The sequence below is a fragment of the Ammospiza nelsoni genome, chromosome 2 (assembly GCF_027579445.1).
Source record: "Ammospiza nelsoni isolate bAmmNel1 chromosome 2, bAmmNel1.pri, whole genome shotgun sequence".
In the NCBI taxonomy this organism is placed as follows: Eukaryota; Metazoa; Chordata; class Aves; order Passeriformes; family Passerellidae; genus Ammospiza; species Ammospiza nelsoni.
This window is the reverse complement of record NC_080634.1, coordinates 44332070-44346964: the sequence shown is the minus strand read 5'-3', so window position 1 is coordinate 44346964 and position 14895 is coordinate 44332070. Positions and strand designations below refer to the sequence as shown.

Here is a 14895-nt window from a genome sequence, read left to right as displayed (position 1 = left end):
ATCAGCCAGAGGAATGTCCCCCACTCACCTCACTAATGAAGCTTCTTTTTGCATTGCAGTTGACCTGGACAGGTTGAATGATGATGTGAAGCGTTACAGCTGCACTCCAAGGAACTACTCTGTCAATTTAAGGGAGGAGCTGAAGCTGACAAATGTCGTTTTCTTCCCCCGCTGCCTCCTTGTCCAGCGCTGCGGCGGAAACTGTGGCTGTGGCACTCCAAACTGGAAATCCTGCACCTGCGTGTCAGGGAAAACTGTGAAAAAGTATCATGAGGTATTTTCATTCTTTCTTTGATACTTCTTTTGGGTATTCATTGCTTCCATGGATTCTGAAGTCTTTTCTCAGAGCTGTGTGTGCTGCTTGTTAAGAGACTATGCATGTATGAGAAAGGGGTGTTGGCAGTATTTTTGTGTAAGTTAACTCAGAAGAAGTTGGGGAGAACTTTTGCCACCTCTGAGTGGATGCCACCACAGCGAACTTGGAGAACCACTCATCCTAGTGAACTTTGTTTCAAGAATGAGCCTTATGTTAGACTGATTTTTCCCAGTCAAGGACTAATACAAAGTAAATGTATATACCACTGGAAGTACTCTTTTTAGTAGCACAGAGACATGGGTTCCTTGAGATACTTGACTTCATTTCCTCTTTCTGTAAACTTATGCTCACACTTGGAAATTACAATTAAGTCACTTGTAAACTCTCTTCCCTTCCAGATTTATTACTTATATATTACTAAAGCTGAATCATTCATCCTTCGCTTTTTTTCCCCCACTCAGCAATTTTTCAGGAAAGCAAAATTTTTGCATAGGAACAATGCCCATTATTTAATCCATTCAGGATGCATCTAGAGAGGAAAAAACACAATGAAAGAGTATTTTGTATTCTTACCACTAACACAGTATTTTCAGATCAAGACATGAGCAATGTTTGTTCCCTAAAGTGAGCCTATCTAAGAAAGTTACTTGGTAGTTGCCTTCCAGTTGTTGGAAGGTAGGGTAGCTGCATGCCATGCTGACTTAATTCTGACACATATCTTTGTAAGAGCCTGATTTACCACTTGGCTTAAGGCCCAAGAGAAAATGGACTTGATGGACTTTAAACCTGGATGTAATGCAGGCTCATAACATTAAGGCATTATCTTGAGAGACCCTGGGGCTGCAGTAGCAGAGGGTTGTTGAGGGCCAGAACAGTGTGGTCACTCTTTTCAAAGGTAAGAGATATTTTCTTACACATAACTGCATCCTCCACATACTAGGACTGGAGAATAGTTAATATTTTCTCTAATTTTAAACAAGATGCAAGGGATGACCCTAGTAATTGCAGAGCAGAAAGCCTTATCTCAGTGGTAGAAAAGTTAATTGGAAAAAAATTAATAGTATAAAGCACCTAGATGACTATGAGCTGATAAAATTAACTCAGAATGCCTTATATATGAATAAATATTTATACAGCACCACATTATTTACACAAGAATGCTAAAAGGACTGGCATCTCCTGCAGAGAGCAAACAGTCAGCCAGACAAGATCAGACATGGATTAAAAGGTGGTTAAGAGATAAGGAGCAACGAGGTGGAAGAGACAAGCAATTTTCTAAATGGGAAAGGGCTATCTGAGGGTGCCCCCAGTACAAAGATTATTATTTCATGTGTGTTCAGTCTGGAGGGAGGTGAACAGAGAGGTGGCAAAAATGACAGGTGGCACAGGAGATAACATACTTGAACAGCAGAGAAGGCTGTGAGGAATTTCAGAAGGTCTTCGTAAATGCTTATAAATGCAGTTTAGAAAAGCAGCAAGCATTAGGATGAAACATCTCAACTATTCATTTATACAACTCTGGGTGTGTGAGGGGAGGAGGAAGAAATGAGGGGTGGAAATCGGGCTAAAGGTCAAGCAGTGAATCACTGTGAAGAGCTTCAGGAAAACAGTTTAGTGCAGTGATAAGAAAAAGACAAGTGACAGTCTTCTGCAGGAATGGAGATGAAGGGGTAATAACACAGTAAATATTGTGGTCTGGATAAATTGGTGTGGGACTTGACCATTGGTGCTTAAAAGGACAAAGGCAGGACTAGAAAAAATAAATAGAAGCAACAAACATACATCATGAGAGATGATGGGGAAGATATAGATCAAAAACATTTTTAAGGAAAGTGGCTCAGAAGTTTTGGATCATTTCATTTAGGAAAAAAACTAAAGAGAGGACACCGAAAGATAGGAAATCATGAATAGTAACTAAAGGAAAATTGGACCTTCTTAAGTAATCTTTTCATTAAGATAAGAACAAGAGAGAGACTGGAAGGAAACAAAATTAAAATTATAAAAAGGAATTGGGTTTTTTTCATGGTAAATCTGTATGGAATTTCAACACTCAACTATGAATGGTGCATAATTCAGAAGATTTCTGAAAGAACCAGAAGTCCAATATAAACTAAGGAATCCTGGGTTACAGCTGTATCAAAAATTAAGTCAGCTGCTGACAGTAGCTAGAAAGAAAAGTGCTGATTATAAATATGTTGTAAAGCACTTTTTTTCAGGTGTTTGGAAACAGGTAGTGCTGGAATACCAGAATATCACACTGGCCAGATATTGCTCAGCATCAGGATGTCACGACTTATGACTGCCCTAAATTAATCACGAAATTCAGGAAATTCAACATTCAACATTGACACAAATGTATCACTGCTAATTTATTTTCCTGCTCATTTCTACTCTGAAAACCATATGAATTCAAGACAGTGTTTCATCTTTAACATTAAATGGCCTTTGTAAGTTTAAATTTAAATTTTATCCCTTAGGGATGAATTAACAGCTCACTGAGCAGATACTTAGCCTAGTGTCTCCCATTAACATGAGTGGAAGTCATGCAGATAAATTCATGTATGACATACTAAAGATGTGTCCATTAATTTTAGTCCAAAATGTTTTCCACTTTATTATTATTATTAGGCACACACAGTTAATCAGTTTTATTCTTATTCTCCTTTGACACTTTAATTTTACTTAAATACCAGGTGGAAAAGGCACTGAGGAGAGGCCTCTCCACATGCCAGTTTTAGAACTGTAGAGCCAGTTTACTCTCTTAAAAGCCTATTTGAAACCCACTAACCTTATCCAAAGAGCCTTTACTTGCATAACGAAGGCTGGAGCTTTACACTTATGAAATCCCCAGCACCATTAATTTGGTTAAAAAGCTCAGCCTTCTACTGCCTGAGGACATAGGCCAGATTCAAACACAAGTCTCAGTTAATTTGATTTACAGAAGACACCAGTAGGAAATACTAGGTGTTGGAGCAAAGAAGGTGTTTGTAGTAGATGAGACTTGAGTCCTGCGGACTCTGGACCCCTTCTCTTGCCAGACAGATTTTCCCTATCCTGGAGCTTCTTCTGCTGAGCTCCTGAACCTGCAAGAGCTTTGTGTCCTGCACATGGATATGCTAGTCCTCAAAAGTAAAAGTGTCTCTGGAGATCACTTAGAAGTTCCCTGGCATTTCTGAGCTACCCAGCATTTCTGTGTGAGAAAGACGGGCAAATTTTCCAGAAGCAATAGGCTCCTTTTTGGTTTTGTGGCCAATGCTGGAGTAGCTGCATGCTGGCAGCGGTGGGGACCCTAAACTCCAGGGTGTTTCCTGAAAGAGAGTCTTCTAGTCCAGAGAGATTTCAAGGTTATCTTCTCCTTATGCTCTTACTGCTTTTTAGTTCGCTCTGAGTTCCTGTTCAAAGCCTCCCAGTGTAATCACTGAGCACTCTGTCCTAGCCTGGCCTCTCAGGACTAATAGCTGTCATGTGGAGCCTTTAATTCTCCCAAGCTGGAGAGTGCTGCTCCAGTTTCCCGAACGGAATGTACTGCTCTTTTCTATCATGTCTGACTGTAGGAAGTGATGCAAAAACAGGGAAAATGAGAACATGAGATGGCCACAATAAGGGGTAGGTTTTTCTTTATTGCCCTGGGAGATGTTAATCATGAGATCTTCAGTCTTCTTTATAGCCTGGAGGTTTGCCCTGACTTTACCAAAATACTCAGCAGTTTTCAGAAATGAATGGGGTCATAACTTGGGTAAACAGATAGTTTTATTGGTGGGGTTGGATTTTTTTTTTCCCCTTGCTGGAGTCTTGTGATGCTCTGTGGTTTTCCATGGCTTCTGGGTTTGCTTTGGAGCAGAGCAAATACTCTGGACAAATATTCATGACTTACCACACAGTGTCACGAACCCTTCAAACCAAACAGGCCAAGTCCTGGCAGTGTCTGAAAACGTCTCTCAGGCATAGTCTGCCATGAGTGATACTGAGTTATTTTGCAATGCTCTGTGCAAGGGAAGGACAAAGCAGTGCATGGAAGTGGATGCAGCACACCTTAATCAAAGCTCAGCCCTACAGCTGTCTTAACTTTCTAAAGCGGACCTGATATAAAAATGTGCTTCCCGTTGCAGTTAATTTCCTTAAAAATACCTGGAGCTTCTCTTTAAAGAGGCACAGGCTCTAAACCTGGAGATTACTGAGCACAGAGAAGGTGTGGGGGAACTCAGGCCAGGACTCAGTTCAGCTGTGGCTGTGGCTGTGCCATCCAGCCAGCATGCGCATGTCTCAGAGAAACAAGAAATCAGTTTCCCCATCTCATTGCTGTAACTGATGAGATGTGAAATGAGTTTCCCTGGGGAATAAGTGCTCTTAAGGTAGCAACCAGAATTTGTCAGAATGTATAAACCTCTGCAAACACAGTGCTGAGCTGCACACCTAAGGGACATAAAAGGAAAAAAGAAAAGTGGTGATAGCTGATTGCAGCTTTTACCTACTTATCTGTCTCTCCTGTAAATCCTGATATGTTGTCAACTGTCTATAAGGTGATTCTTCCCCCACCCCTTTATGAAGCATTATGCCTCAATTCAAGTTCGATCTTGACTGCAGCTTGTCTGGTGCCTTCACAGGACATAGATTCAGTTAATTCTCAGAGAGAAGGTTTTGATCAGTGGTAGGGTGGCAGTTTCATAACCTTTGGTTGCCTTGAGAGAGGCAGTAGGTACCGCAGAGCACACAGCTCTTGTCACGAGTTGCTGGGCATAAAAACAGCTTCAACTGAACCCAACAGTGCAAAGGGAAAACAAGACAGAGGGAATATTATACAGGAGAAAAGAACACAGGAGCACAATAGAGAATTAAAAAGTGGAACTTCAGTGAGACAAACTTACTGCAGTGGAGTTAAGAAATGTGACTAATACAATTTGATGGTGCCGGGGCTTTTTTCTTTTCTTCTTTCATTTTTTGGAGAAATGAAAAGCAAACATCAAGCAGGCACTTGAGAGAGAGGACAATAATTCTCAGCCTATCCTTATGCAGGGAAACATAAGAAAACTGGTCAAAAAATGATCCAAATGCTGCTGACAGAACAAAGGAAATTTGCTAAGGGATTAAAAGGAGCTAGAATCATCAAAGCAGTGTGCAAGGACTATGGTCTGATTGTTGTATGTCCTGGAGTTGATAGTACATGTATAAAGGAGATAAAAGGTTGTTATGGTAATAAAGGCATAGAATTAGCCTGACAAAAGAGTTAATTCATGGAATATTGTACAAGAAGCAGCAATGGGATTTATTTGGAATGCAAGTATAAGGAAAAAAAATGAGTCAGAAATTACTGCTAGGTCACAGGATGAGCAGAGAGAACACAGAAGTGCAGTGAGAGAAAAAGGTTTATTTTAAACTAGATGAAAAATGAAGTTCTTTGGTTGACATCTGGAAGTTAAGTGAGACATCCTGTAACATGTCAGGACAGAGAGGCAGTTTGGGAAGGAGGAACACCTGTGTCTAGTCAGTTAGAAAACAACAGCTGTAGCATAATGCACACATAATTCCTGACAAGATCAGAAAAAGTGAGGGTCTTGTTGATGTCACATATGTCAAAAACATCATCGCTTTAGTGAATGCTTCAGGTACTTGAGTTTTAAGCCAATTAATTGTTTCCCATGTTAGTTGTATTAAAACCAGGTGTTTCTTCTACATACAAATAAAAAAAATAGAAACAATAATCCCATCTATATTTAATAATCCCTTAGTTTGCCTGCTACCAGTGATCAGCAAGCCAACTCAGTTTTCTTGTCTCTGATAACCTGTATTTATCTCTGGTAAGAAAGAATACATCTTTGGGTCTGTCATTGGTTTAGTCTATGTTCCTACTAGAGCAAAGGTCCTTGTACTAAATTATGAACCACATTCCCATGATACTTGGCTTCTTATACTCAGAGCACAGCTAAACCATGTGTGACCTTTGGCTTAGATAACTTTCAAAGACTGCAGAGTAAGAGTTTTTATGTCTATCAGAACTTGGATCTGTGTTGAATGTTTTGCACTTTTGATGCTTCCTCTTTCATGAATCTCAGACAAATATAATTTGGTTTTCATGCTAGAATGGTGTTATTTTTAGATGTGCAGAAGGAGATTAGATAATGCTGCATAGCAGAATTTTAAAATAAGTTCTGCAAAGTACAAATTTTGCTATCTAAAATAGCATCCAGAGTCGCTCACCATCCTCTGTCACAAGAATATGAAGCTAATTAGATATTGGGTAAGCCATAGTCATATTATTGATTTTCTGTAGGCTTCTTAAGCCAATCAGAAAGAAAAAAAAAAGCAGATTTTTGAGTGAGGCTTCATTTTTCTGTTGGTGCTTAAAATACTGGTGAAGAATTTATAAAAACAATGTTATTGTTGTTACTGATAAGTAAATGATAAGTCAAAAATGCCTGTGGGGAATTTTTTTTTAAGTTTTGACTGGGTTTGCTATCTCCATTTGCTTTTTAATAAAACAGAAATCAGCCATCATGGACTGCCATGGCTAAATGTTGCCTGACTGCAAGGGTCAGTGATACCTGGCTAGGACCATGAGCAAATGCTGAAGGGATGGTTCACCTCATCTGCCTCTACCCATCTAACACTTTGAGTCCAAGCTTTGGGCTCCTTTCCTAGACCCCAGAGCTAGCCCTGCCAGAGGTGGGTGTTTCAGGTGAATCATGCTCTGGAGTTGCTGCTGCATTCCGGCTTCTAGTGGAGACATGCCATGTATGGATCAGGGTGAACAAGTTCTCTCCAGCTGGGTCCTTTTCCTGGCAGTCACTGCCACTCTGCTGTCCTCAGCCCCACATCTTGACGTGTTAAGAGTTCTTAAGTGTTCTTACAGACCTGCTGAGATGATAGGAACCATCAGCCCTGACTTCCTGTGCTCCCCAGGCGACACGAGAGCACCTGCTGCCCCCGGAGCACAGCCCATACACCTCCTGGAAAGGCAGTCCTCAAACAGGCTGCAAACCCCCCAGTTCCTTGGAGGGCTGTCCAAGTGATGCGTGGGCCTGACTTAAACATGTGTGCCCTAATTCCACTTGAAGTTTTTCTGGTTTCAGATTCTAGATCCTGTTTTTTTTCGTGGCTTTGATCTCATTTAAAGAGGCTTTCAGAAACTGGCATCCAGATCCAATACATGATCAATGAGCAAGATTGCTGGCAGGGAAACACATGTAAGCATTTTTTTTTATATTTCCTAGATCACTGCCCCCAAGGAAAGGAGAGTTGCGTGGTGGCTACAGTCATCTTACCTTGAAACTTCTCAGATAGATACTCAGACACATCTACAAAGTAAAATACCATCCAGCATATTAGTGTGCTCCTATGGGCCTCTCTGCACAGAAAATGCCCTACTGCCTTTTTTCTTGTGTTATATATAAGCACCAAATCCAGCTCAAAAGCAGAATAATGTCTTGATTTTAATTTACTTATTTTAATAGTTTGATAACTATAATTTACTCCGTGTTTGATAAGAGGGACATGACTGTAGTAACATGCTCTTTGTGAGGCACTGATCTGAGTAGCTGAAGCACTGCAATTTGGTGAGAAGTGAAAGACCCTGATCCTTTAATTTGAAAACTACAAGGTTGTTCCTTTTCACCCCTAAAAAAGAAAAGAAAACAAACAAACAAAAACAAAAAACAAGCCTTTTGAGCATTCTCGACCTGTCATATCCATATTTTCTTACAGCTACTGATCCCATGAAAAAATGAGTGATAAAGTGTCCTGAGCATAATTTATTTGAGCTGTTCTCATTAATTCAGTAGTTTCTCAGTTTTAAGGACATGACCATGTGATAAATAAACAGCAGCTATTTGCAGAATAAAGGGTTGTCTTCCTTCCACTGTGGTCACCAGAATTGGCCTTATTTCCAGATTCTTTTTAATTTCCTTATACTTAGATGAAAATAAAACTGTTAGGTGGGAGTGAGACAGGGAGCTTTGAATATCAGCTCTGTGATCAGCTATTAAAGTAGCTCTGGAGGGGGATCTGGACAGGCTGAATCTGAGACCACTTGTGTGGGGTTTAACAAGGCCAAGCGCTGGGTCCTGCACTTGGGTCACAACAGCCCCAGGCAGTGCTACAGGATGTGGCAGAGTGCCTGGAAAGCTCTCTGGCAGAAAAGGACCTGGGGGTGCTGGTTGACAGCAACTGAACATGATCCAGAGTGTGCCCAGGTGACCAATGGCATCCTGGCCTGGCTCAGCCAGGTGTGGCCAGCAGGAGCAGGGCAGTGACCGTCCCCCTGTACCCAGCACTGCTGAGGCCACAGCTCCAATCCTGTGCTCAGTTCTGGGCCCCTCAGTGCCAGAGAGACATTGAGGGGCTGGAGCGTGTCCAGGGAAGGGCAGCGGAGCTGGGGAAGGGTCTGGAGCACAAGTCTCACATCTGAGGGAGTTCAGGGTGTTTAGACTGGAGCAAAAGAGGCTCAGGTGGAACCTTATCCCTCTCTCTGAGTGCCTGAAGGAGGGTGTAGCAGGTGGGATGGGCTTCTTCTCCCAGATAACAAGTGTCAGAACAAGAGAACATGGACTCAAGTTGCGCCAGGGGAGGTTTAGACTGCATGTAAGGGAAATTTTCTTTACTGCAACAATGGTCAAACATTGAAACAGGCTGCCCAGGGAAGTGGAAGAGTTGCTATTCCTGGAAGTATTCAAAAAGCATGTGAGATGTGGCGCTAGGGGACAGAAGTTAGTGGTTGACTTGCTGGTGCTGGGATGAGTGAGGGTTGAACCCAGTGATCTCAGAGGTCTTTCCCACCTAAAGGACTCTATGATTTGATAATTTCAGCTGTGTTCAATCACTGTTTTCCTGTCTTGTCTGAGGAAGTGCCTGACAGTTCATTTTCTTATCAGCAAAGCATATATACTGTGCTAATGCTTCTTCATAAAAAACACAGAGAAAGTCCCTGAGCTGTCGGATGGTCTGTTAACTTAAATACAGTCCACGTCTTTGCTCTTATCCCATTGCATACTTTGATTTGTTCTCAGCTGGAAAAAATCAGATCTATGTACCCTATGATTTTGCAAACTGCCAGTCATCTGGATTGGTCATAATTTGCTGGAAGACTTCTTTAAATAAGGAATTTATCATGGGTTCATGTCAGCATCTGTACTTGATTTTTAAAGTACATTTTCCTTGAAAAAGCATCTTTGAAGTTGTGCTCTATTTTTAGCTCTGTAATAATTGCAGCAACCTGATTGGGTTCAGTTCCTTTGTGCTTGGGATGACAGTGTGATACAGCAAATTGTCCTAGTGTCCATCAGGATTTATTGCATATATGGATGCAACCAATGTTTGAAATCAATTCAAAGATACTATATTTTTATTGCTCAAAAAAAAAAAGTAAAATTATGTTTCTCCATTTCTAACAGGGCAAAAAAATTCTGTTTTCCCAACACAGTACAGCAGCATGTCTGTAGCTTGCTTAGGCACAGTCCTTCCTTTCAGTATTACATAGGCTAAATATCAATTTCATCACAAAACAGAGAACAAAATAATAGACTCTGTTCAGTGCTTATCACTTTTGTTATATCTCATGACTTTTCTAGCCTCAAGGCATTAATGGCAGAGAACAAATTGTCTCGTCCTGAGAGCTGCTAACCTGCCTGCCCTTCCCCACCCACCCTCCACAGCATCTCTGGTTGTCCTTTGGCAAGTGCTTCACATTTGCTTTCTGAGGCTTTCTAATTCTGTTGAAAATGCTAATAGTCTGTTGATCAGGAACACAGCCCCTTATTCTCTGTCATTTAAAAGCCATCTCAACTCTCGTTTGGTATTATGACATCAGAATACAGAAACTGCTTTGTAAAAAGGAAGAAAAAAGAGGATTGTTGAGTAACAGAGTGATCTCTTCTAAACCAGTATGATCTGTTAGGGCAGAAACATGGGTGCTTCAGTGAGGTGCTGAGATGTTACAGACATTTAGGTCCCACTTCCCAGCTGGCCACTGGCTTTGGGAAGACATGAACTTAACAGACATCTCTCCATCTTTGAACAAGCAAGAGAAATGCAGCTGATCTGGCAGTCACTTGGCCAAGCCAGCTCCTTTTTACAACTTACAGCCCCCTTCCTAGGAGTCTCAGGATCATCTTGCCTAGATGCAATTTTTTCAGAAATGTCTATTATGATGCATGCTTCCCTAGGAAGTAATTTTGCTTTCTTTTTTGCTTGACATTATTCACATTAAATTCTTCAGAAATCATTTAGGTTGAGGCAGAGATTTTTAAGATAAGCCAACAGAACTCAGATTCCACCGAAACTCAGTAGTATCTCACAGGTATTTTGTGCAAACTCCTTCATCTCCTTCTGCCCTTCACAAGTATTTAAGTTTTGGACCAAATCTAATGATAGGTGCTTCAGAAATTTCAAATTGCATAAAAAATGTTCCTTTTTCTTAACAGCAGAAATATTCTACAAGAGAGAGGAGGGGCAGGGTAACTCAAATAGGAATGGGACTGCAAAAATGAGCCAAAGGAAACCTGCTTGGTGGTTCGCATGCAAAGGAGCAACTCTGGACATGGTTAGGAAGCTGCATGATACAAAGATACCTGATAGGAAAAAATACAGTCTGTCCAAGCTCCAGGAAAAACAATACAGCAGGATGTCAAAGTGTGCAAAGAAAAAGCTGGAATTAAAACAAAAATGTGTCCAAATTAATGATGACCAGGGCCATTAAGGGCTGTTGGTGCCCTTGGGGCCCCAACGTTCTCATCCTCAGATCTCTAACAGCGTTTTCTAATTCAATGCATTTTTGTTGATCCTCCCAGGTGCTGAAGTTTGTCCCTGAGGCTGGGCATACCAGAAGAAGAGTCAGAATCAGGAACAACATGTCCTTGGTAGACATACAGCTGGATCACCATGAGCGTTGTGATTGTGTCTGCAGTTCAAGACCACCCCGATAAAAAAGGAAAAACAAAGAAAGAAAAGAAAAAACCAGACACACTAATTGCATCTTACCGGACATTTACTTTCAAGCAGGATTGCTCTGAGGACCTTTACTCACTAATCATTTGAAATTTGCTACTAGCCTGCCTTTGCAATTAGCAAAAACCATTGCTGTGCTGATTAGTGTCATGGCAACTAAACAGATATATCATACATTTATGTACCAGCATCCAAGGATTTAGGATTGTGGTTATCTGTAGCTAGATTCTGAGGCTTGAGATTTTAAAAGCTCAATTGCAGTCCTTAGGCACACAGTGCCCACTGGATTTAAATACCAGGTGTGTAGGTTTCTGTGGTAGTTGACAATGAAATAGCATTGTGTTTCTTTTTTACTCACCAGTTCCTACACTCAAATTCTGCTCCCATTTCTACCTCCTCAGCTCTCCTGATGGTAGGTAGGGTTTTATGGTGGGTATAAATGAGGAGAGAATTTGAGCCTGTAGGAGTGCAAAATGGTTTGCCCCACTCTCAGAGGGAACTTCTCAGCATTCTGGCCTGACAGAGTGAGATAGAATGTTTCAAATCCATCATTACATAAAATCAATCACACATCAGAAAAGTCAAATCTCGCTGTTTGTACTGGAGCAAGTCGTGTGCTGAAGTTAGTAGATGCTTTGCCTTAGCCAGGACACTGAGGGTGGTAGGGGGTGCCGAGGCTGGCACTTCTGCCATGGTGGCTCCAAGGCAGCCATCGCCCAAGTGCTTCTGCGAGAAGGGGCTGCTGCCAGCTCCCCAGGTGAATGAATACCTGTGGGCTGGGACTGATTTTGGTCACTACCTACCTGATGTGGATTCCAGCCCCTTGCCCAGAGTGGCCCCACAGTTGCCCAAGAGGAGCCCCTCCATGGAAGAAGGGAGAGCCAGCCCTCCCCTTGGATCCTCCTCGCAGCAGTTCGAGGAGTGCCGTGCTTCCCTGTGGAGGAGATGAAGATAGGGCACTTGTTTGTTGAAAATATTGATTTGTTTTGCAGTTGTGTTACTGGGAAACAAAACTGTGTTTGAGATTTAATTATCATTATTTGGTTTGGGGTTTCTTTATTTGTTTTTTAACTTTGTCATATATGCATTAATCTTAGTTATCTGAGGTTAGTTGTCTTATTCCAGCTCGTGTATTGCCATGGTTAAAGTGTTGACAGTGAATTTCTTTTTTTTTTTTAATTGCATTTTGCTGAAGCATATTAACTCATTAAGTAATGTCTGTCAGTGATCACAAATGTGCATCATTTATTAACTTTCAGAATATTACTAAATAACCACCTCATAATAAAATTAGCACTTTAAAAGCTACAGCATAGCTTCCTATGCCGTTTAAACTATTACAAAAGTGCTCTAGCTGAAAAACAAAAAAGATCCTTCCAAGCTGGCTTTAAGGATTTTCAAGTGCTGCTCCAAAAATGTAAAAACCAGGCAGATTTAAGTTTTTCAAAGAATTGGAGTTTTGATCATGATTGTAACAGAGGGAGTAGGGTGGCACATTTAATGGCTGAGGTTTTATGTTTTATGGTAGACATAGGCTGCATCGAATTATCTTGTCTGTGTTGGCTCTTGTCTGTCTGTCTCTCTGAAAGAGTGAAGTAGGTTGACAATAATGCATTATAATTAGTGGAAAATGGCATGTGCTATAAAATACAAGGCCTTCAAACCAGTATGTTTTAGTACTCCACAGGTTTGTTACAAAAGCACCCTAATGTTCTCATTTTCCCTCTTCATCTGCTCAAGTATTTTGTAAGTGCATTTTATAATTTTAGCAAAACTTTGCTGAAAGGTCCCTTAGAAATGTTGTGTTACTTTCTTTCCTGTACTTTAACCTTGGAGATTCAGAAAGTGTGGGGGTTTTATTATTTATATTAATTTTTCCTCTCTGGCTCCCAGATGTCTGTTTAAAAACGCTCCTGAATGCTTACTTTGGAAGTGATTCATCATTTTTCAAAGCAATTCACATTTAAAGAACAGCCCTGTAACCAAAGATTACCACCTTCATTTTGTAGTTCAGGACTATTTAAAGAACATCTCATTCTTTTTCTGTCCCTGGCTTAATAACAAGATTGACCCAGCCCTTCCATAAGTTTTAGCTAAGTTTGGAATAAATTTGCATGCAACACCTTGGCAGTATACGGATTGTTTCTGAGATACTGAACTCCTGTTTTGATCTCTGTCTGAATCATGCCTAAGCACTCTGATTTCATAGTTAGCATTGGTTGCAGGATACACAAAGTGCTCTGAGTGGTCCTTTGATTCCCGCCCTGCAAGGGAACTGGGCCGCAGGCAGTGCTGTGCCAGGCGTGTGCCACACAGCACCGCCTGCCTGCCCAGTCCCGCCCCAAGTGTTGTGAGGGGCACTCACGACTCCTAATCAGAGGATTTCAGCCTAGAGGCAGCTGGGAGAGGCTCTCCCATAGTGTGCCTTAGCCCAGAGGTTGAAATCACACAGTTTGGGAGCATTCCTTGCTCTCCTTTGACTATATAGAAAGATTAGAGATTTGATTTGGACATCTAAGTGGGATACACAGAGGTAGACAGTATGAATACTGCTTTTAAAGGCTGAACATCTCAGAATTCAGCTAACTGAGTCAGATAAAGACAGCAGTGGATGCCTGGGTCCAACAGAAAAATTCACATGCAAAGTAAAAAAAAAAAAAATCCTCTTGCTTAATGAAGTTTTAACCTTCTTAAATGTAAGCTGAGTTTGTCACAAATTTTAAAATATTACTCCTGGGACACTTATTAATTAATGGAACCAACTCAGTGCTTCCTGCTGCCATACAGACACCGTGCTCCCAGCCAGTGCAGGAGGGTCAAGGATGGGCTTTGTGTGGCAGTGTGGGGATGATGACATACATGTGAAATAAGAAAAACTCCCCAAAACCCAAGCCCCAAGATGCAGTGACCCTGGTGAAACCAAAAAACAGCAAAATTTTTCCTTTTTATTTATTAGCAGAAATTGCAAAGGTGTATCTTCATACTTTTTTGCCTCTTTTGTCTTTGTATAACTGTTATGTTGTTTACAAACTTAAAGAACAAAGATGTTAAAAAAACCTAATCTGGTTCAGTTTTATTTGTGGAATTGGAAAGCCCCCTAAACAAATACATTTTCAAAGGCAATTCAGAAAGAGTCCTGATTTCAAACCACTCATCAGCTTTTTATTTACCATATTCTTCTGGGATAGAGCCTACTTTCTCAAGTGCAATCCATGTATATTTTTTTTTATCTCAGTTAAATGCAGCTTTCCTAGCAGTACGTTTTACTTGGTGCAGTATGTAATGTGTCTTATCTTGATGAAAAAATAAATACTGCTTTTGAAAGAAGACACTCTGAGTGATTATTCATATTTGGATGAAGAAAAAATCAAAGACATTTCCACAACTTGACACCATCCATGCTCATAAGATCTCCTGAATTTTAGCAGTCATTCTCAGGAGCATCAGGGAAGGACCAAAGTGCAATTTGGGGATAATCGAGTTTGAACCCCCGAGCTGGCAGAGCTGACAGCTTCCTTGTGGAGCAGCAGCAGTGTGACAGCAGCACAGCATTTCTCAGAGCTGGATTAGGACATCCCCCCATATTTGGTGCTGATCTCAGCCCCTGCAGGCTTGGCATGGCTCCAGGAGAGATGTCTGAACTC

The 14895-nt window shown here is 41.1% G+C and overlaps 1 protein-coding gene across 4 annotated transcripts in view; it reads left to right on the top strand.

The window, feature by feature from the left end:
- PDGFD (platelet derived growth factor D) overlaps positions 1–14578 on the top strand; it is a 137779-nt gene extending 123201 nt beyond the window's left edge. For all 4 annotated transcript variants that reach the window (XM_059465991.1, XM_059465989.1, XM_059465990.1 and 1 more), the window contains 2 exons: positions 60–274; positions 11095–14578. In XM_059465991.1, the coding sequence (XP_059321974.1) occupies positions 60–274; positions 11095–11229 (350 nt within the window). In that variant the 3' untranslated portion in view covers positions 11230–14578. The remainder of the gene's footprint in view (positions 1–59; positions 275–11094) is intronic.
- The last annotated feature ends 317 nt before the right edge of the window (positions 14579–14895 follow it).